We start from the raw sequence: 23,427 nt of genomic DNA on the forward strand, positions 1-23,427 counted from the left end.
GAGTTTTCAGAGAGAGTTCGGTTCCTAATGAAACTTTAAACCTAATCCAAATCAAATACATTTCAACTCAACTTTTCAACTCTTGCAGAGTGCATACTAATATTATAAATGCGAATCTGTCTGTCTGTTACCTCTTGAGTCTTGACGCCCAAACAACTAAAACGATTTTGCAGAAATTTTTTATCCCGGAAAAATGTACAGTTCTCGCGTGATAAACGAAATGTTGCACAATTACAGACTAGTTGCAGACGTCATCTAGTTTATTTTAAAACATCCACTTTGTTCAAATCCAAATAGAATCATTTTATTCATGTCAATATTTGGGCTAGCAGATATTATGGAAAAACATTTTCCAACCGAAACAAAAAGTAAAAGTCGTAAGTATAGGCCGAATTAAACACATAATATCGGTCACTTTATAAAATGACTACTTGCCTTACTCAGGTTACGACATTTGATACACTTTCACTCAAATTGTATGTGAGAATAAAGGTACTAAATGATATCACGACTTCGCTACAAAACTCTAACTTTTCATTTCATAATCGCAAATTACCAAAAGGTGCTGTTTACACGTGTACGATAAGGGGTAGTCCACATTGCAACTCGGTTACGAGGTCTTACAGCAGAGCTAGTGTAGGTAGATCGAACTAAAATAAATATTAGATAGATTTGACTGGATAAAGACTGTTAATTTTTTAGATTTCTTTATAAAGCACCCAGCAATTTTTTGTGGCAAACGTGATAAAAATAAAACAAAGGGAAGCATTTACAATATCCATATTAGTTATATTTGTTTACGTTAAAGGCGTGCAATAAAATATAATAACCTAATTCCTTAATGTACAAAATAAATTTAATTATTCATAAATCAAAAAAGGAAGTCAATTTTAATAGACTACCCACAAGAACACTACTGCGTACTTTGTCAATTAAATTTGGCTTAGGAATAACTAATAAGTTTAGAATAAGGGATGAAAGTCTTCGCTCTACACTATACGCGCACAATCCTATGAAGTTATGAAAATGGAGATTTTGAAACCTTTGCCTTATTTTGCTTTAGTTTAGACTTTTTGTTGAAATACTTCGCTCCCCCTAGTCGTGAAAATAAAAAAAATCAATACCTTTGGTAAATTATGTGAATATAAATTGTACTTATAGATTTAAGACTGTTTTCAATGTATTTTAGTGTGATATACTTATTAAATATTTTTCCCAAATAAACAATAAAAATGATGTTGGAAAATTGATGGCCTTTATAAATTCAAGACTAAAAAAAAACAATAAAATATCTCCTCCTTGTGTACGTGACTAGGAAGCAATCTTGGCGCTAGACAAAGGCATCAGACCGCAAACTTAAGCTGTAATGACAGAGTTGGTAACATCAAACAGCTTCTGTTGCGTCGTGACAAATGCACAAATTATACTGCTCCGATGATTGTTTGTTTTCGCAGTATTTAACGCAGTCACGCTATATCTTATCATGTTTCTATGACTAAAAAACCGTTGAAATACATTTCTTGTGTTGATCACAGATATCTATTGAACGATTTCATGATGGCTGTCCACAAACAGGTAGAGCGGTTAATATACATTTTTATGTGCGACTCAGGTCTGACATCTATCTATGAATCAATTTCTATGATAGTAAATGATCTGCTAGACGCATCATAAAAGTGATATTCAAATCATAAGTATGAAAGCTACGTATGAAAGTGACCTATTTTGTTTGAAAGGTAGTTTGTAGATTGAAAGTTTTTCGAAGTCGGTAGACTTCGAAAACACATTCAATCTAAAAACTTTTATTTCAATTAGGAGTTTCTGAGGTCTTTTCGATTTGGTAACCTTCAAAAATTGATGATTATTTAAAACTTTGGCCTAGCTGTCGTCATTATAGTCTTAATTACTTTATGACTTAATTTTTGTATTCATAAAAAGGTCAAATATTCGGGATGTTGGTAAATAAATGTTACAGAAGTGCTAAAATTTTGTTAACTACATTAAATTGTGATTTTATTCAAAAACTCGCTGGAATGCGAGGAAAGCATGTTATTTTGAATAATATTTATATTAGCTTCAACATTTGAATAAATTAACAGACGTGTTATAATGAATCGCTTCTGAACCAAAAACCGCTTTTTAAGATTCCTGCCCCAAAATTCTTGTTATTTCATTATCTTATCATTCAACTTATGAAAGATCATGAAAGATGCATCAAGTAATTAACTAATTTGTCGGATAAAAGATACAGATAGTATGATAAAAGGCAGTTTGAATCGTAATAAATCTATCAATTATTGATACGTCGCAATTGATAAATCATTGAAAGCAATACAATTGAAGACCATCACGATTCACGGAGGTCAAAGACCGTTTTGACAGCCGCCGACAACGCTATAAACTCAATAGATAAATAATGTGAGAAAATTAATGATACATAGATGTCCCCTTTGTCTGGCAGAGAAAGGAAGTTTTTAGCTGACTTGACACTTGTACTTCTATATTTTGAGATAAGATTTTGATATTGATAGTATAGCGTTAAAAATTTGAATATTAGTAGACAAACCAACTGTTTCTTTTATTGTGAAAAATGGGGGTTTTCAAGAAAGTAGACGTAAGACAGAAAAAAAAGTAGAAACAGAAGACAAAATAGAGGTAGATAGAACCTTATTTTTTCTTTAAGATATAGCCTTATGATCTTCCACATAAAGGTGGTTGTGACAATGATGCATAAGGTGAAAGAACCTCATGTTTCGGAAGAAATAACAACATTCCCGATATCTCACTCACGGCAACTAGAGTGAAAAAAACTCACGTGATAGAAAGAGCAACGTACGTTCATTATGTCATTGAAATCAATCCACAAGTTATTCCATAATGAGATCTAAATGCCGTGGACGTAATAACAGACACGCACACGTCATTAGTACGTTTATATTATTATTATTATTATTATGTAATATCTCATACGAGTGGCGGATGTGGGGCGATTTCGTTTCAAGGGTACTAAGGCCTTAGCAATATTATATGTTCTTGTTAAATTGTCAATCGAGCTCCCAGGCTCAACTGTGGACCAATTCTAAGTTTTATCAGGCCCTCGAGCCAAGAAGTTTTCTGTATTCATCAAAAAGTTCGGAATTGACATAGTCAAGAGTCAAGACATGGTCCAATTTTTGACGACGACCTCTGTGGCTCAGTGGTGAGCGCGTTGGTAGCTCAAGCCGGGGGTCGCGGGTTCAAATCCCGCCGACGGAACAAAAAGTTTTCAAAGTTCTGGATCATGGATGTGTAGGTATTAAATATGTGTATCATATAATAAAAATCTTAAATATAATAATAATAATAGCTCCCACACCGGTTTCGGTGACGGTGGCTGGTTTTATTGAAACCAGGCCAGCTACGCAGGAGTAATTTTATAGTGCCCAAGTGTGTGCGCAGTACACAAGAGCACTCTCTATTCCTTTACTCTCATAACCCAGTGGGACGGACGACCGACACGACTGGCGAGAGATCAGGCGCAGGACCGACTTTTTACATGCCCATCCGACGCATGGATCATTTTACTTGTCAGACAATCAGATGATCAGCCTGCATTGTCCTAACCAAACTTGGAAATAACATGTTTCCAACGCGGGAATCGAACCCACGACCTCCGAGTCAAGAGCCGCGCTCTATACCACTAGACCACGGAGGCGTAATCTTAAATGTATGTATAGTACAAAAGTATTAAATATATTTCCGTTGTCTGGTACCCGTAACACAAGTCCTTACTCCACGTCCTTATTCTACGGTACTTAGCACGGGGCCAGACTAACGTGGTGTGAAGCGTCCATAGATATTATATTATTTATATTATAATTTTGGTCAGACTTTATTTTATCGAACGCATACGTTAAGCGTTCGCCGATCAAAATGTATGGAATTGGCTTAAGGCAATTCCATACATTTTGATCGGACTATAAAGAAGCGACAAAGAAAACGTCTTGACTAAAGGGTGAGACCTTCTGACAAAGCTCAGGGCGCGTTCAGACTTGCGCTTTTTCTGCGCCTTCACATCTTCATCTAATATTTATTTCAAATAGGCTTATCTTTCATAGAGTAATACTCTACAGACAAACACGAATAATAATATAATATAATATCTATGGACAATAATAATAATATCTATGGACGCTTCACACCACGTCAGTCTGGCCCCCTGGTAAGTACCTGAAGGACTTGTGTTATGGGTACCAGACAACGGAAATATATTTAATACTTTTATATTATACATATATTTAAGATTTTTATTATATGATACACATATTTAATACACATCCATGACCCAGGAACTTTGAAAACTTTTTGTTCCGTCGGCGGGATTCGAACCCGCGACCCATGGGTTGAGCTACCAACAGCCCACCAACTGAGCCACAGAGGTCGTCAAAAAAATAAAAACATAATAAACTGTGTATCATTTTATAACTTGTTCTATATTTTATGTAATATTTGTTTGATACATAAATCTATATCTTACTATGTTATGCTAGACTTACAGAATGACATTACATAACAAACAGTTATATAAACTCTATGCTCTATGAATACGACAACGTTCCGGGTCGTAACAATTAATTATATTAACAAATACACAAATCAGAATATCAAATTGAATAAATTTGGTTAAATCACTATTTTATCAAAAAAAAGAACACTAGTAATGTGGTGCTTTATTTTCTACGCTAATTTATGATATGTCATATGTATCATAGTTCTTTTTAACTCTGCGAAAATGTAAAAGATCGTCAAAATCGTTAGCGCAATTTTCCGAGAAACCAATTACTTTGTAAGAGCTTGATGTACTTAAGATGAAGAATAAAGATGTCTTAATCCAATGTAATGCAGTAAGTGCCAGTTATTATTATAATGATAATAGTATTAATTATAATTATTATAACAATGGTATTTTCACGCAAGGGATAAGAGCGAAAGTGCGTGGCGATGAGATAAAAGATTTGAACAACTTGACAAACTCTTGACGGAAGATTAATTGTTTTGTATCTATAAATTAATACGCAAACGAAAAACTTTGTATCCCTTTTGACGAAAAATGCAGAAACGTAGGTGAATGAAATTTTGCACAGTTATGGTTTATATGGTGAAGGAGTGCATCGAGCTAATATTATTTTGAAATTATGCTTTTATCATACATTTTTTTAACAAATAAAACATAACACACACTACAATACGCACACTCAAGAAGATGACAGATTTTTGAGTGACAAACCTATACATACGAATTATACTCTTTTATAAATAAAAGAAGAAAGGTTGAAGTCTGTTGACAACAAGTTGACAAATTTAAAACGGATTATAGTTATTTTTTATTGAATCTTAGGTACTATTAGACAATGCTTACACGGCCAGTCTGAGATCAACTGAGCCCAGAGATGAGAGTTGAAAAAAAATATGATACAGTCAATATTTTTTTTACAAAATATAGGTAGTAGTCCTAATGTCGTTGAAACTAAGGTTGAATTTCGACCATTGGGCGATCTCTAGTTTTATTATAATCAGCGAAAATCTCCGAGAAAATCTTGGGTGAAATTTAGAAATGATAACAAACATCAGTTAATTAGGTAGAATAGGCATTCGGCAATCTAAAGCATTTAACTTTAAACTACGTTTGCACTACGTTTTTGTGAAAGGTATTATCAGAGAATTTGAGTCCTAGGCAGATGGTGGACGTAAGTAATTTGGTCACGTTGTATCAAATCCAAACAGATCACAGCTAACATTAAATTGATATAAATTGACATAATCCCACCAATTGAAGAAGGTCCATCAACTGCATATAAATCATTTCCTTCGATAGTATATTTAATTGTTGTGTGTGTTTTAGCCTTTAGGCAATTTTAAAGTCTGGGCCTAGTAATATATTAAAGTGCAGCAACGCACCTGCAGCTCTTCTAATGTTGCGAGTGTCCATGGGCGACGGTTGTTGCTTTACATCGGTTGACCCATTTGCTCCCTTATTTAAAAAAATGTCACTTACATAATCAGCCAAGCTCTTCATCCCGTACGGGAAGCGCTCCCTGTCGGGGACGAGTCGGCCCCTCGCGTCGCGCTCTCGCTCCGGCCAGCAGTCGTCCACGTTGACGTACTCGTAGCCCGCCGCCGCATACCCCTCCGACACCAGGATGTCCGTCATCGTGCGGAACAGGCGGTCGCTGGAGGATGAAGCAGATGGTAAGTACGGTGGTAGAGCAAGCTGTCGTTGTACGAATCGCGGCAGGCTGCTCGGCTAGCATGGTTGTTGTCATTTCCATAGAAACATATTGGCGAACACTATAAGCTTGTTAGTTTTAGCCTATAGTTATATTGCTACGAGTATACCGTTTCCCCAAATACGCGTTGAGAGCACAATAGCAATAATATCATGCGCGTGCTATCTAAATACGAATTTCCACGTGCTCCGCGACGAGACTTTGCAAAAAGATATGCAAAGTCTATGAATCTATCATAATAGCAAAAGAACCTAGACGTATCTGATGTTGTCAGATCTTTAACTCAACTCAATCTATTACCATCGCGTCGCTCTACAATATACAAATAACCACAACGTTATATCAGATACTTTGCACCTTGCAGCTGTTCTACAATCACCGAACTGATATCTATCTAATTGGCTTCTCTCCTCGTAATGTGATGATTAATCTTTAGACCAGTAAAGGTTTGAGATGTGTATCTCTTCCTTTTTGTCTGTAACTACACAGTGAAAGTTTTTATCAGCGATCTGATGATCGGTTTCCGACAACCGACTACCTGTAGATCGAGAGTTAAGAACAGTTGCAAGGTCATAAGTTTATATATTTACTTAATTAACTTTTAATTAAATATCACTCTTTACAAATTCGAACTCCGCGAAATCAGGGGCCGAGGAACAAACCGAAAATTCGGTAGGGACCGACATGAGGCTTCAGGATTCAACGAATTTTAATGAAAATCTCTTGCTCGACATGTCGCTTCCTGATGCTTCATGTCATCTGATCTGACACATCGCAAGCGATGTCCACAGCGTGGTCCAATGAGATTTTGCCAGTGGATCCATTGGTTCTTTCAAAACTGACCAGCTTCTGGGGTAAGAAATTATGTTGAATGTCACTCACCTTATACAATTTTCGGGGTCGTTCTTGCAGTCGGTGTTACACCGGAACCGCTCCCAGGCCAGCCAGCCCATGGGCGGGGTGAGGGCCAGCCCATTATCCAGGCCGGAGATCTTCCCCAAAATCGACAAAACTATCGTCACTATCCACGCACATGACTTCCACGACGCCATCACAATAAGTTAAGTAAAGGGTGGGTATAATTTAATTTATCTAACGAACGCTATCCGCATAGTTTTTTTAATATTAAATTAATTAATATCAATTTGAATTGATATTTTACGCGCGCAATGTAGCTGTCAAAGAGCAAATGTCATAATGAGCACAGATTATGCGAAGGTGGCAATAGTTTATCTGTCACAGCCGGAGTTATCTGAAACAACGGAAACATTTCATTAGGTGAGATAGTTCATGAACGATATTGATGTCATTTCCTATTTTAAAATAATAACAACAATAAATAAGGTGGAACATACACTGGTGATTTTAAAAATTATAATTATGAGAAATCTACTTAATACCGACAGTTTTTCTGTTTCTGTTGCAATTTGCAAGCTTACTATTAACCTATTTAAAATTATATTTTTAAAATACACGGGAAATCTATTTGATTAATATTTTTAATGATAATTTATATTCTAGAATCTAGGTCATACAATTATCAAATTAATAACATTTTAAGTTGCAGTTTTCTTAATTGCCTAGACGCAGCAAAATATAAATTTTGGTATAGTTTTGAAATAACACCACTAATAGCGCTATTCATAAAATATTATCTCCTTTTATAAGATATTTAGGTTAAACATTGACAAAGTTTATTATAATAAAGATAAAGATCCTTTCAATATGGAATCCACTTGAAAGCCTTAAACCATTATATTAGCTAATCTTACTAAACGGTTGATTTTCGCAACAGATAATACTCCAATCCATATTACGAATGCGATAAATTGTGAATTCATGAAATTTATATAGGGGGTTTCGGGGGCGATAAATCGATCTAGCTAGGAATCATTTTTAGAAAATGTCATTTTATTCGTGTTTTATCGAATACCGAGCAAAGCTCGGTCAAATAGCTAGTCCATCTTTAAATGTACTTTATTACTATTAAGTCACGGATACACACGGTTACAACATAAGACTTTTGCAAGTTTATCTTCAAATTGTCCATAAATAATGCAATCGATAAGGTCATAATCAGCAAATCATTATTATTATTATCTTAACAGGCGCATGTTTATCCGCCATGCTCAAGTTATCCATGAAACACTTTAACCTTACAATGAATTGCAGAAACACTTTAATATCAACAATTTATTATTATTATGCAAATTAGTGTGTACCTGGCTTTATTTACTTAAGATAGACAAGTACGGCAAACTAATTTTGTTAAATGGTACTCACATGAGTAATGGCCGGCTTATATTATTCCAGTCCAGTGCCGGATTACTCTTGGGATAATGTAAACGGGCACTGGAATACACTGGAATGAAATTTTGGAAAAAAAGCACTGAATTGGATCACTGAATTGGAATAATGTTTAATAGTTTTTTAAAACCGACTTCAAAATTGTACGTAATTGAGAATTAAAATTCCGTATCTCAAAAACTACTGCACCGATTTTGATGAAACTTGCACTATTCCCTAAGGGCCGATTTTTCAATCCTGAGATAAAAGGTCGGATAGTTAACTGAAGAATAAAGTTATTCGGTGATTTAACCGTCGAATAAGTCATAGTCAATTTTTCAAATGTCATTTATTCCATAGATAACTATCTGACCGAATTTTTGAAGTCTGGCAACTCGCACTTTACACAGTTGAAACAAATATATTGAATAATATATTGTTAGAGCAAGACAGACTCAGTGTCATTGTTTTGAGGTTATTTGTCTGTTTCGTTCCAATATGGTTCGAATTGACGCGGATGCCTGTGCACATTTATTGCTTCTATTGTGATTGAAATTTGAAAATAAAAAGACAGATGCTGTGACGAACAAAGACTTTTTGAACTGCACCAACTGTATTAGGTACCTGATAGAATACCTATCTATTTATTGACTGTGTTTCGTGTTTAATTTTAAATTCTATAAGAGAAAGAAAATGTAGGACATATTCTTTTAAAAGTCTGAATCGGCGCTGAAAATCTTTTGGATCCCACATGTTATAATGATCAGGCCTCGGTCTGATGATTCTTTCTTTTCTTTCCAACGGATTCATTCGATTCATATATTCGTTTATTATGGCCTCTTCTTCAATTGCCAGATCGTCAATTTCATCGAAAATATCCTTATAAACGTAAATTACAACCTCAAGCCAAATACCAGTTACCAATGTCAACGTAAACTATCTGTCTAATAGCGGTTATTTGGTGGTTCACGCGACGGATAGTTTTATTCCTCAGTTAACGGGGTTATTCGCCGGTTAAGTCCTATCTGATGATTGAAAAATCTAAATATCTGTCGAATAAATACTATCTGTCTGTTTATCTGAGGATTGAAAAATCGGCCCGAAGTTGAACAATACCTCGTACAAATAAATAATAATTACTTAAATCGGACTTGTAGTTCGAGAGATATGCGAACACAAACATAAAAACATACATACATACATACATACATACATACATACATACACTTTTGAAATTTGGCACATTTGCTCAGATGCTGATATAGACTAGCATACTTATACGAAAACTGGGCAGTTCTGGGAATATTACATAGATACGCGTCGAATTGATAACCTCCTTTTTTGAAGTCGGTTAAAAAGTGTAGGTATATTTACTATGAGACTTTAATTATATGTTACATTTCAATTATTTCATCTCTACAGTCTACAATAATATATTTGAATTAAAATGATAATTACAAGAAAACGTAATCCGTAAATATTATTATTAGTTTTCATTAAAATCAATATAAATTTATCGATATTTTACAAAAAAACTATAACCTGCTTATATAGGTTGTATTAATCTCTGATGAATATTCCTTGTAATTCTAATTCCCATCTGATCAATAACGTTTGATATCAAGAAATATAACATAATTATGCTTTGATAATTGCAATCAGTTGTAGCAATTATAATTAATTAGAAATATAATTATACAATTGTAGGTATACATAAATAACTCAGAAATGATGTCTGATGTTCAGATTTACAAAGAAATAAAATGCAAATACTAGTCGCTACTGCTAAAAAGGTTGCAAGCCTATAAATTATAACAAAGTAATTATAGGTAATTAATAAGATAGTAATTATTAATCAATATAATAAAACAAAATATTATAACAACTATTGAAAAAATTGTAAACAGACCTATTTAATATGTGATTAATGTTACATATTATTGTTCATTTCACTTTGTTATCCTATTAATTATATTTGCCTCTAGTGACAAATAATAATATCTGATAATTAATAAAAATATTATCATTACGCATGCGTAGTGCCACATATAATAGCAGTCTCAGTTCTCACTATAAGTGACACTACGCGGCAGCGACGCAACACGACACTATATTCACCACAATAGACAGAACTAACTTTACGCTCAATAGACCGAGATTTTACAAACGTAAATCAGACGTTTTACAAACTTTACTTCTATGAAACGTAAAGTGTGGTTTTAGTGCGGTCTCGCCTTTATTATCAAATGCCATGAATGACATACATTTATGACATCTAACTTCACTGTCAAAACTATATTCACATTTACCGCCACACTCAGAGGTTTCAATTATGCTTAACCTTCAATTTAATGAAGAGCTTGACAGATAATGTCAAATGTTGTGACTGCCGCACTCAGAGACAGTTAAATGTCTTTGAATGCGGCAGTGTGTGCGGCAGTCAATCACTATCTTATATATAAAATTCTCGTGTCACAATGTCAGTTGTTAGTTACCGTACTACTCCGAAACGGCTTTACTGATTTTCACCAAATTTTATATACAGTGTGTTTGTGTAAACACCGTTATCCTTGAAACTATCAAATGAGCCCGTCAAAATGAACAACTTTTTCTATTAGAACAATGTTGGGAACTCAAACCCATACGGATGCCCGGATCGGCAATTTGTATGGATATGAAGACGGTTTTTTTTGAGTTCCCAGCGTTGTTCTCATAGAAAAAGTTGTTCATTTTGACGGTCTCATTTGATGGTTTTAAGGATAACGGTGTTTACACAAACACACTAAATATGAATGTTAAGTAGGTCTGAGAATCGGCTACTGGCTACTTTTTATATTGATAAGTGCATAAATAATAGTAAATTTTTACAACTGACAGCGGCCATTGTTATGCGACTGGATAGCGGGATAGCGTTGCCATGGTGACATACTTATTTAGTCTACTTCCATAAAATAATATGGGCAAAATACTTTATATTATGGCAAAACAGCGTTTGCCGGGACAGCTAGTAATATCATAAACTTAGCAGCTGTGCTGTCTTGAGTAATTAACTTAAGCCAGTACAGTAGACACAATCGATGCAATGTTTGATGTTTGCATTAATTACCCACTTGTTAGTAGTTAGAAATTACTACACCAGCGATAAATCTACCGACGACGCCCATTATTTCGTCATCTTGATCAATATCAGGATTAACAAATAAATATTGTGTATTTCATTCATCGCTTAATCGAGGAAAGATCTACTATGCCGGCGGCTTTTAGACGGTTAGCGGCTGAACAAACGTTTTACCTCTGAGAGTTATTTTTGAAATCTCTAGCTACAGATCCCAAGATATGTACATACTTATTTACTTTTAATATTATAAAAAAACAATGTTTGTTTTTATCGAATAGGCTCTGAAAGTACTGAATCGATTATGAATGGATTGTGTGCCGATTCAGTGGAGAACAAGACCTTTCCAGTTTTTAAGTGAATCGGCACAAAATTTATTTATAATCGATTAAGTACCCTATGTCCTTCCTACTCGTATTATGGGTACTTTTTATTGCAAGAAATTAAGAATGTCCATGGGATTTAGGCGCATATTAAACGGGAATCATCGAGTCATATAACAGAGTTATATTTCAGCGCAATAATTAACTTTAAGCAACTTAAATACAGGGTTGTTCTACTGGCGCACAGTTTTGTATTCATTAGAAAGGAGTTAGCTCATAATGACGGTTGGCAATAGATAAGTGGATCGTTACTGCGCTGGTGACGCGAGCGGTCAGCGTGTTGCGTCCTATTAATTATAATAATATACTAAATTTAAGGCCCCTCTCCATGATATTATGATGGAAAACTATAGCTGTCATGTACCATCAAAGAAAATTCGTTATATTACACGAGCTTTTGCCCGCGTCTTCGCTCGCGTTAAGAAGTACTATTATGTACAAACTTTCATCCTCTATTTGAACCCCTTGGGGGGTTGGAATTTATCAAAATCCTTTCTTAGCGGATGCCTACGTCATAACATCTACCTGCATGCCAAATTTCAGCCCGATTCATCCAGTGGTTTGGGCTGTGCGTTGATAGATCACTATGTCAATCAGTCAGTCACCTTTGAGTTTTATATATATAGACTTGGTTGCTTTATGTCAATTCAATGTTAGTCGAAATCTGTTGACTGCGTTTGACATAATGCGAACAAATTACGTAGGTCTGCCATCTGTCAATATGAATCAACTTCTCTGATAGTACAATTGACGTTGATCGTGGAAAATTACTGACGAATAATCTCTTCTATACGTTCATAATCGCTTGGTGAATGATAGCTAACGTGGAGAATTCGCAATTCGCAAAGAACTTTATTAGTTAAAAACTTTAGTATGTAAGCAAGTGAAAAACAACAAAAGCACGAAGAGAAAGGCTTTAAGGAACTGAATTAAACTGAATTGTCTCGTTTATAGTTTAAGATTAAATCTCAATGCAAAACAACTTTTTCAATGGCAATTTATGATAATTGTAATATTTATGATGGCTATGATACAGCCGTTTATGAGAATTAAGTTGTTCATGTTGCAATGGCAGGCGATTATTGAAAACGATAAAATTTAATAACAGTATGTATGACTGTTCACGGACGCTGGGCAAGATTGATGTAAGATAATGGTCTTACGTTTGATATACATAAGGCTCAAGGCTTTTGTCTTAGCGATGACGCCACTAAAGCCTACAAACCTAAATTCAAAATCGGTAATTATATTATTATATTATGCAGTTTGAAGAATACGGTTTCAAGACTGCAGAATGAAAACAGTTACTAATAATTGACGAACTATTTGGCCTAAGCGCTGAGGCACTTAACGATTTAGTATGAAACGGAATATTATAGTACGGGAGCCCTAGAACATTTTTTTTTTTATTATTGTTCTGTAATCAACAAAACTTGGTTGACTACTGAACCCTAAAACGGAACCCTAACAAGCAGATTTTTTGTATATTGATAGGTTAATAATTACTTAATTTAAGAGTAACATTGTCCTACAAATAGAACAATCCATATTTTAGGTCCATCAAGTCAAAGTATGAAATCCTTTCTATCTCTGTAATTAGCTTTCGAGATTTTTCGCAAATAAAAATGTTGTTCGTCTTATCAAAATGAAACTACTCACAAAAAATTTGCTTGATATTAATAAATAAAAAATGTTCTAGGGCTCCCGTACTGTTATGTGGCTGCCATAAAAGTTGCTTATATTTCGAATTTGTTTAATCTCAACCCCTCGAAATGCAATAACTTTAGAGTAGTCACTACTCACTGCATCCATCCCACGGAGCTAATATAGAGCTCCATGATCCATCCCCATGAGGCGTAGACTACTCTCCACCCCATTATTGGAATGGGCTTTATCGTCATACATTTCTATCCAGTGTCCTATCAAGTTTGTAACAGCTTACACTTAACCAGTTAGCCGGTTACATATTATTTCACGTGTTGTTTACATCAGAAGTAAAGCAACCTTGTAGTGGATGTTTATGTAAAGTTACTTTTACTGTCGGTTAAGAGGCAGTCGATGTAATAACCAATTAGTTGCAACACTAATACTGTTGACTTCTCCAGTGACCTGCTAGTACTACATCACACTTGCCAAACGAGCACAGTCAGTGATTAAATTAAGGAATGAGGCAAGAATGAGTACTAAATCATTCTGGAGGTCTTAACTTCAGTTATAGATAATGTGAGATGCATTATATTAATATTCAATAACGTGTATACGCTGCGACATCACATCAGATATCGTGTCGGACTACTTAACGACCCGATAGTCGTTCTAAGTTCGGAAATTAGACGAGATGATGTTGCGACTTTACGATGACAATGTGTGAAATTTAAATGCCCAACCATGATGCTGCTTAACATTACAGTTTGTATAGCTTTTGCCTCGTTTTCTCGTGTCGGTGTCACAATATGTGTCATGACTCATGACCCTAACTAAGTAGGTACCCACTGTAAATGTAACAATTGTTGTCATGTTACGTTACAATTGCGGCAATTAGCGTCAATCATAAAATTACAGGGAACGAAATGCATCAGTAATTTTTCACTTATCTGTAGAATTAACAATTTAAATCAAACAGGACGCGAACCACTGAGTTGTATAAAATAGATGCTAGTTGTGCTACTATTTATTATAATATTACATGATACATCCTTGTTGCATTCGACCAGCTGTTTTTCATTCCCGTTCGAATCGGATTCGGAAAATTACTGCGTTTTTATTGGTCAATGTGGCGCGTCTCTTACATACATTTCCGACTCCAAGACAAAACGGGAATTATTATGAATACCTCTGCCATTTGTTTTTAGTTGGACATTAGTAGAAGCATAAATCTTAAAATTTTTTTGAGAACATTTTTATTTGATCACCTTCACAAATCCTGGATACGTCAGTTAGGTACTCATAAAAGTAATTAATAAAGATATATTGCAAAGCGGTAACTTGTATTTAAGCCTTGGCCATGTATTCAATTAATCGGTCAAGAACGATCCTTATTTACAATCACAATTATTATATAAGAGTTCAGTAGAATATAAATAGTTTTTTAGATAAAAAAATAAAGAAACAAAAACTCTCAAAATTGATTTAGTCTTATTTTCAATGTTATCTTATATAGTTATTTGAATTTTGAATAATATACGGTTATCTTAACAATATTATTATAGTTGATGTTATTAATTTGAATTTTACAGAAAAACCTCTTGAAATTATTCAGATTTGAATTAAATTTACCTTGACGAAAACTAGAGTATTAGCTTAAATTATTATATTACTATCTACGTTTCACTATCTACGGATCCCTAATAACAAGTATTAATTGTGATCACAAGACTCGGTCTAGCTTTATGTAATTTTTATGTAAGAGCTGGGCAAAATATATCAAACTGCATTACGCGCAAACATCGAGTACACTCAAACACAACACGTCTATTTTAATACTATATGAAAATATATAATCCAGTATATTATCTCACTAATTATAATTATTAAAAAGGCATAAAGCTCAAATTAGGGAAAAACGACTGAACGGAACCAAATGTGGTATGGTAGTTTAGAGTTTAGACTCAATCAATATTGTATTTTTTAATCCAAAACACTAAACACTACACTGGTCCTATGGATATAATTATTTAATAAGCTTTTTCTCGCTTCATTATTTATGATATTTATTATTTTTATCTTCTAATTTAAAATGATTATTTATTAATATTTTTATCTTTTACGTCTATGTCCGGTCTTATCTTTCTCACAGCTAGTAAAAGGCAAAAAGTCATAATAATATGAAGGTAATTTTACTCTTTCTACCGAGCGATTAAGTAACGCGAATAGCATGCGCAGGCGCAGGATGTGGGATATTACGGCTCTCAGTTTGCGCAGTTTCCGATGATTGCGCGATCGTATCACATTCTATCGTAGATCATGTAAGTACTACATAGCGAAATCCTCTGGCTAATTTTAGAGAAGTTTTTTAAAGTAGAGAAGAAATAGATAAAGTCTACATGTTTTACTGTATTTCATTTTCAAAAAGGCTGATTAAAAAGAATTAAAAGTAAGTACTCTGGGTAAGTTCTGAAATGTAAACCTTGTACCTGTACTGGCCAGTGCTTACGTGGCCTAAAGTGGATGGCATACTGTTGATACGTTCAGAAATATACATCAGAACATTGACATATATTAATGAGTTTGTTGGGGTGTCAATATAATATTACGTCACACAGCACACTTTTCTTACAAGTAGTACGCCAGTGCCAAGTACAATATTATGGATTCAAGTCGTTATGGCACTGGTCAGTATACAATATGCATACTGGTTAAAATTTCGGAACTCACGCTCTGTATTTAAATTTATTATATCATATTAACTTCCCATGTCATGTCACGAATCATAAAATGCACACGTCATAAAGTTCGAGGGTCGTGGAATTTTAAACAGGTGACTTTCGCGCACATGGTGTGAATTCCAATAAATTGCAATCAATATTGGGCAATCGAATTTGCCTCGTGTTAGGTCACAATGTAGGTTCTAATGTAGCTCACAATACTACGGTTCAGTCATAGATATATCAAGAGAAACTTGAAACAATCGTGAAATATCGTGTACGTTTTACGAGCCTAAATGGCGCTACCATTTGGACTCATATTCGGCTTTGAAAACTATCTTCTATTTCTGAGTATATAAGTGGCATGGGCAGTGGCAATTGCTTACTATATTTAGGTCACCCAATCTATCAGTAGATTTCAGTAGCCATTTTCACAACTAGACATTTTAGCAACTGCATAGATTCGCATGGACCTATAACGTTCATACTTCCATCAGCCTTAGTTGCTGAATCCAATGGCATCTTTTCAAGCTTTCTCTCTCTGTATTTCTATCATCTATATATATAAAACTCAAAGGTGACTGACTGACATGGTGATCTATCAACGCACAGTCAAAACCACTGGACGGATCGGGCTGAAATGTGGCATGTAGGTAGATGTTATGACGTAGGCATCCGCTAAGAAAGGATTTTATCAATTCTACCCCCAAGGGGTCAAAATAGGGGATGAAATTTGTATATAACAATACTTGCTACTACGAGCGAAGCCGCGGGCAGAAGCTCGTCATCTAATAATATACACTTTAGCACTTTAGTTGCCGACCGTACTAGCGTTTGGACTGGTTTGTATATGTGCCAACCGGACCGGTTCACTTGCACTTTCGGCCAATAGCCCTGCCTGGCCCTTCGCACAATGTCATTACACAATTGTTCACTAGACTCACTTTTATGCAAATTCCTGGCCTTTATTCCAATTAACATCAACTTTAGGTTTCTTTTTACTACCGTTTTGGGGAATCAAATGTTGGAATATTTGGATGCTAAAATAATTAATGCGTTACTAAAAAGTCGGAAGGTAAGTCATATAGATGTTGAGGAAATGATTTTTTTATAAAATTCATTTACAATAAAAAATGATAACTAATTAGCCTAGTCCCTAAACAAAGAATGATATATGACTCTTCGACGTAACGAATAATAAGAATTAAATATTTTTACAACATAACTAACATAATCTCTATTGAAAAGATTGAGTTTATTCCTGTAAATACAAAACGTATTGAGAAATTTAGAAGTAAACTTGTTTCAAGTCTTCAGCGCTTAGATATGTCAAATAAACCAGATGAAGATTTTAATACATTGTTTAAAGTAGTGAGAAATGAATTCAAGTCTGTGTTTACTTCTAAAACGGTCAGTTTAAATAATAAAAATAATAATTTCAGAAATTGGGCAACTCCAGGTATTATTGTAAGTAGGCAAAGACTGTATGAGTTATATGATGAAAAAACAATGAATACTAGTGAATCCTTTAAAATATACGTGAAGAAATATTCAAAAATTTTTAGAAAAGTCTGTCAAGCTGCGAAGGCCCTCCATATAAAAGAAAAAATAAAGAACTCTAAAAATAAAGTGAAAACCACCTGGAAAGTTATTGCAGATGAGACTGGAAGAGACAACTGTCGTAACTCTAAACTTGAACTTTATATTGATGATAAAAAGGTCAACTCTGACCTTGAGGTTGCGACAGTTTTTGAGAAGTTTTTTGCTGACATTCCGATCTCAACTACAAAAGACTTAAATTCCTCACCTGAAGTTGCGGAAAGGTTACTTAAAGAAAATGTCAAGGAATGTGATGTCAATTTTATTTTTAAAGAAATCGACTCCAGGGATATTATTAAGACTTTCAAATCGCTAAATGTTAAAAATACAACTGATCTCTGGGGTATGTCCACAAGAGTTATTAAATCTATAATTGACATCATTGCCCCGCACTTAGCTCTAGTCTTTAATAATTGTATTAAAAATGGTGTGTTCCCTGACCTAATGAAGCATAGCAAGGTGATGCCTCTCTTCAAAGCTGGGACTAAGTCTGACCCAGCTAACTACAGACCAATATCTATTTTGCCAACTTTTAGTAAAGTATTTGAAAAAATAATTCTAAATCAATTACTAGTTCACTTTAACTGTAATAATTTGTTACATAACAATCAATTTGGCTTTACTAAAGGTAGGTCCACTACAGATGCAGGCATCAGTCTTCTATGTAGTATATTTGAAGCTTGGGAGGGGTCGCAGGATGCACTTGGTATCTTCTGCGACCTATCCAAAGCATTTGATTGCGTTGAACATGCTACATTAATCAGAAAATTGTATCATTATGGTATAAGGGACACAGCCCTAAAACTGTTAAGTTCTTACCTTGCAAATAGAACGCAAAGAGTTGAAGTTAATTCTAAAAGGTCTAATGGTAGTAAAATAAAGCTAGGTGTTCCACAAGGATCTATTTTAGGTCCCTTTCTTTTTCTCATTTACATAAATGACCTACCTTATCTAGTTAAAGATAAGCATGAGATAGTACTTTTTGCTGATGACACTTCACTAATTTTTAATGTGAAGCGACAACAATATAATTACGACGAGGTAAATAGTGCTCTCTTAAAAATAGTACAATGGTTTAATGCTAATAATTTACTATTAAATTCTAACAAAACGAAATGTTTAAAGTTCAGTTTGCCAAATGTTAGACAAGTACAAACCAATGTATTATTAAATGATGAGAAAATGAAATTAGTGGACACCACTGTTTTCCTAGGTATAACTTTAGACAGTAAATTACAGTGGGGTCCGCATATTGCAAATCTGGCGGATAGGCTCAGTTCTGCAGCATATGCTGTTAAAAAAATCAGAGAAATAACTGATGTAGAAACAGCGCGACTTGTTTACTTTAGTTACTTCCACAGCATTATGTCATATGGAATCCTTCTATGGGGAAATGCAGCGGACATTAATTCAATATTCGTGCTGCAGAAGCGAGCCATACGTTCTATTTATAAGATGTCATCGTGTGAATCCTTAAGAGAAAAGTTTAAGGAAATAAATATTCTGACCGTCGCATCTCAATATGTCTTGGATAACGTACTGTATGTAAGAAAGAACTTAAATAATTTCAAAAAGAAAAGCGACAATCATTGTTTTAACACTAGAAATAAGAACAAATTAGAAATACCAGTGATCAGACTTGGCAAAGTCAGCAAATCTTTTAAAGGCCAGTGTATACGCCTGTACAATAGAATCCCAGAAAACGTTCAAAATCTCTCTATCAATAAATTTAAAAATGTAGTAAAAGAACGTTTGTGTACTAAAGCTTATTATAAAATCAATGATTTCATCGACGACAACACACCTTGGGAATAGGGTGGTTCTTATAGGCTACTAGAATATTTTTCATAATTCCTATTGTAAATAGCTCTTAGTGATAATATTGTTATATAACACAGTCAAATTAACTAGACGCATGGTGATGACGTCATTACGAAGCTTGCATATACATTCCAGTGGTGCGTCAGGTTAATGTGACCGTGTTGTACTGTATATGTTTTAAATTGTAATTTTCCATCTTTTTAGTAAAAGATGGCCCCGTGCGAGTTTCTTACGCCGGTTCTTCTCGCCGGGTTAGTTCCCGAACCGGTGGTAGGCACCGTAGTATCGACGTTCGGTAAAGTTTTTGTAAAAAAATTACTCCGAATAAAAATATTTTTGATTTGATTTGATTTGATTGATTCTATGACCGTAAAGCACGTCCAAAAGTCAAAACACAGACAATCAGACACCTCTTGAATCACTGGCACCATTCAGCTCCTAAATCAATTGACTCATTGAATAATTTGATAGATGATGATACAACACGTGACAGTGATAAACATATACATATTGATCACGTCGTTATCAATTATTATACATCTCGTTTGTATATTGATTCATGCCGATGGATTATTTATACAGAGGCACACATAATATGATAGAGAGTTATATGGAAGAAGAGCCGAAAGAAATAATAATAATAATTAAATAATCTATGAACGATAAAGTAAAAATCTCTTTCTCCATAAATAATAATAATAAAAGCCTTTATTCTATCATTGTTTCGTAGTTTTAAAACAAAAGAATTTTCTCTACCTATTCAGTAGTTTGCTCAGCACAATGTGGTCGCCTCGTTGGCATAGGCCTCTCCTGACCCCTATCTTCTATAATAGCTAATACAACATCGGAGAAAATCATTCCTTAATCAGCTATTGCATGATTAACGAGCCTCTAAGATTTTTAGAATGAAGCAGAAGTCAGAACTCTACCTGCTTACAAAATGGCAACACTTTTCATAACTTCTATTGTTATTCTACTCTATCATCATAATAATTATTATTCTACCACAGAGTTCTTTTCTTAAATGTAGTAAAGATCGGATTTTCTAAAGAAATTTTGTAAGAGTAAGATTAATGTTAACCATTCGTTGATGTATTGACAGAATTTGATTGACCCTTTAATATACGAGATAGAGTCTAAGATTTAGTATCTTGTTATCTATAATTTATTATCTGCGGTTTTAGTGGTCATATATCATTTATGGCCTCCTAAGCCACATGCTCATTTCCGATGAAAAAAAAAACAATTTTCCGCTTTACAAGACGTGATATGGCTATCGTAATTGCCATTTTATCTGTTTGTGATAAGGTTTAATTTTGAAGCACATGTCTCATTAGTCCGATTGCATCACAGCTCGCTGGCATTTGTTTTCACTACTTTCGATTTTATTCGCGGCTCGCTGTGTGCAGGCGGTGTATTTAATTATATTGTACGATTATCACATAATTGTTGATAATTTCATTGTATGTAATCTAATTGTACATAATCGTATTAAATTATAAAAACAGAATTACAAGTGAGATACCGAGAAGTACAGTAGATAGAACTAGAGTAATTGAATTAAATAGAGTTAAAGGTTGCAATTAATAACTCTATGGCGTTTTTACAATATAATATGGTCTATGGATTGTGGACTATGACGTTACTTTGCATGCAGCGATAATTTATAGTTCTAACTTAAATCTTACTATGAAAAATTTAGTATAAAAATATTTCTGCTACAAAGTTGTATACGGTAGCCACGTATGACGTAAATTAAAATTGAATAATTCAATTAGGAAGACAAAACTTGTTATCCACGTTGGCGTAAAATGAGGAAGATTTCATTGAAACCTGTTAAAAAAGAAAGTTGTAACAATTAGCGAATATTTAGGTACCATCGAGGAGTTGATTCCTTTGCAATTGACAGACCAACGTTATTTGGTGGAATATGTCAATTCAATGTTAATTGTGATCTGTCAGCTGGGTTTGACGTAACGCAACCAAACTACTTAGGTCCCCGATTTGCATAGGAATCAACGTCTCTGATAGTACATTGAGTAATGAGTAATGTTTTGAAACACTGGGTTTCTGCCTAATCCATACTTCCATACTAATATTATAAATGCGAAAGTGTGTCTGTCTGTCCGTCTGTTTGTCTGTCTGTCTGTCTGTTACCTCTTCACGCTCGAACCGCTGAACCGATTTTGCTGAAATTTGGCATGGAGATACTTTGAGTCCCGAGAAAGGACATAGGATAGTGTTTATCCCGGAAAAATGTACGGTTCCCGCGCGATAAACGAATTTTGGTGCAACGGAGTTGCGGTTGTCATCTAGTTCATACTAAAGTTCGTTATGCACACTAAAATCATAAATGCGAAAGTTTGTCTGTCGGTCTCTCTGTCACCTCTTTACGACCCAACCGCGGAACTGATTTTTCTGAAAATTGGTATGGATACTTTAAGCCCCGGGAGAGGACATATAGGATACTTTTTATCCCAAAAAAATGTACGGTTACGAGTTGAAGATCGAGAAGAGTTATGAGTTGAAGGCGTCATCTAGTGATTTATAAATCTATATTGTACCATCGAGGACCTCGATTCCTAGGCAGTTTACGGACCTACGTCATATTGTGATTTGTGGTCGGCTTATGTTAATTCAATGTTATCTGTGATCGGTCGGCTGGGTTTGACTTAACGTGACCAAATTACTTCGGTCCGCCATCTGCTTAGGAATCAACTTCTCTGATAGTACATACTATCAGAGACATGGGAGAGCATTGCTTCGGCACGAATGGGCCGGCTCGACCGGAGAAATACCACGTTCTCACAGAAAACCGGCGTGAAACAGCGCTTGCGCTGGGTTTCGCCGAGTGAGTGAGTTTACCGGAGGCCCAATCCCCTACCATATTCCCTTCCCTACCCTCACCTATTCCATTCCCTTTCCATCCCTACCCTCCCCTATTCCATTCCCTTCCCATCCCTACTCTCCCCTATTACCCTATTCCCTCTTAAAAGGCCGGCAACGCACCTGCAGCTCAGAAGAGCATGGACACTTGCAGCATCAGCTAACCTAAGAACAAGGGCTGGCAACGCACACAGGTGCGTTGCCACCCTTTGTTGTATGAAATAAGGGGGCAAACGAGCAAACGGGTCGCCTGATGGAAAGCAACTACCGTCGCCCATGGACACTCGCAACATCAGAAGAGCTACAGAGCTCTTCTGATGTTGCCCGTTTGCTCGTTTGCCCCCTTATTTCATAAAAAAAAACCTAGGTCATATTCGTATGTTGTATTGTGTGCACAAAAGTTTCTCCCAAGTCCTTGCTCAACTTGTGAATGATATGCAAATAACTCAACAAAGGCTGTACAAAAACAGTAGGTACCTACGAGTCGTGTTAAGCGATTATTCACGGTTTCAACATCCACGTATACAAATATCGATACTGTTAATTCGATCGATTCATTACGATGGACCGTGAAATTTTTATTTCGATAGACCTCGTTATGTTTATTAAAATTGATAAAGGAAGTCAGGAATGTAGACGATGCGATGTTGCTTCCGTTTTTGTTTGTTATAAAAGATCCACAGTGTTAAAAGTGTTTTGTGGTTAAT

At 34.9% G+C, this 23,427-nt stretch overlaps 1 protein-coding gene across 2 annotated transcripts in view; it reads right to left on the reverse strand.

The window, feature by feature from the left end:
• The window catches only part of LOC121726535 (alpha-N-acetylgalactosaminidase), a 53,070-nt gene that overhangs the window by 19,780 nt on the left and 9,863 nt on the right, over window positions 1-23,427 (reverse strand). For both annotated transcript variants that reach the window (XM_042113938.1, XM_042113937.1), the window contains exons 2-3: window positions 7,149-7,518; window positions 6,035-6,209 (exon numbers count right to left, since the gene is read on the reverse strand). In XM_042113938.1, the coding sequence (XP_041969872.1) occupies window positions 6,035-6,209; window positions 7,149-7,318 (345 nt within the window). In that variant the 5' untranslated portion in view covers window positions 7,319-7,518. The remainder of the gene's footprint in view (window positions 1-6,034; window positions 6,210-7,148; window positions 7,519-23,427) is intronic.

The sequence above is a fragment of the Aricia agestis genome, chromosome 4 (genome assembly GCF_905147365.1).
Source record: "Aricia agestis chromosome 4, ilAriAges1.1, whole genome shotgun sequence".
Lineage (NCBI taxonomy): Eukaryota > Metazoa > Arthropoda > Insecta > Lepidoptera > Lycaenidae > Aricia > Aricia agestis.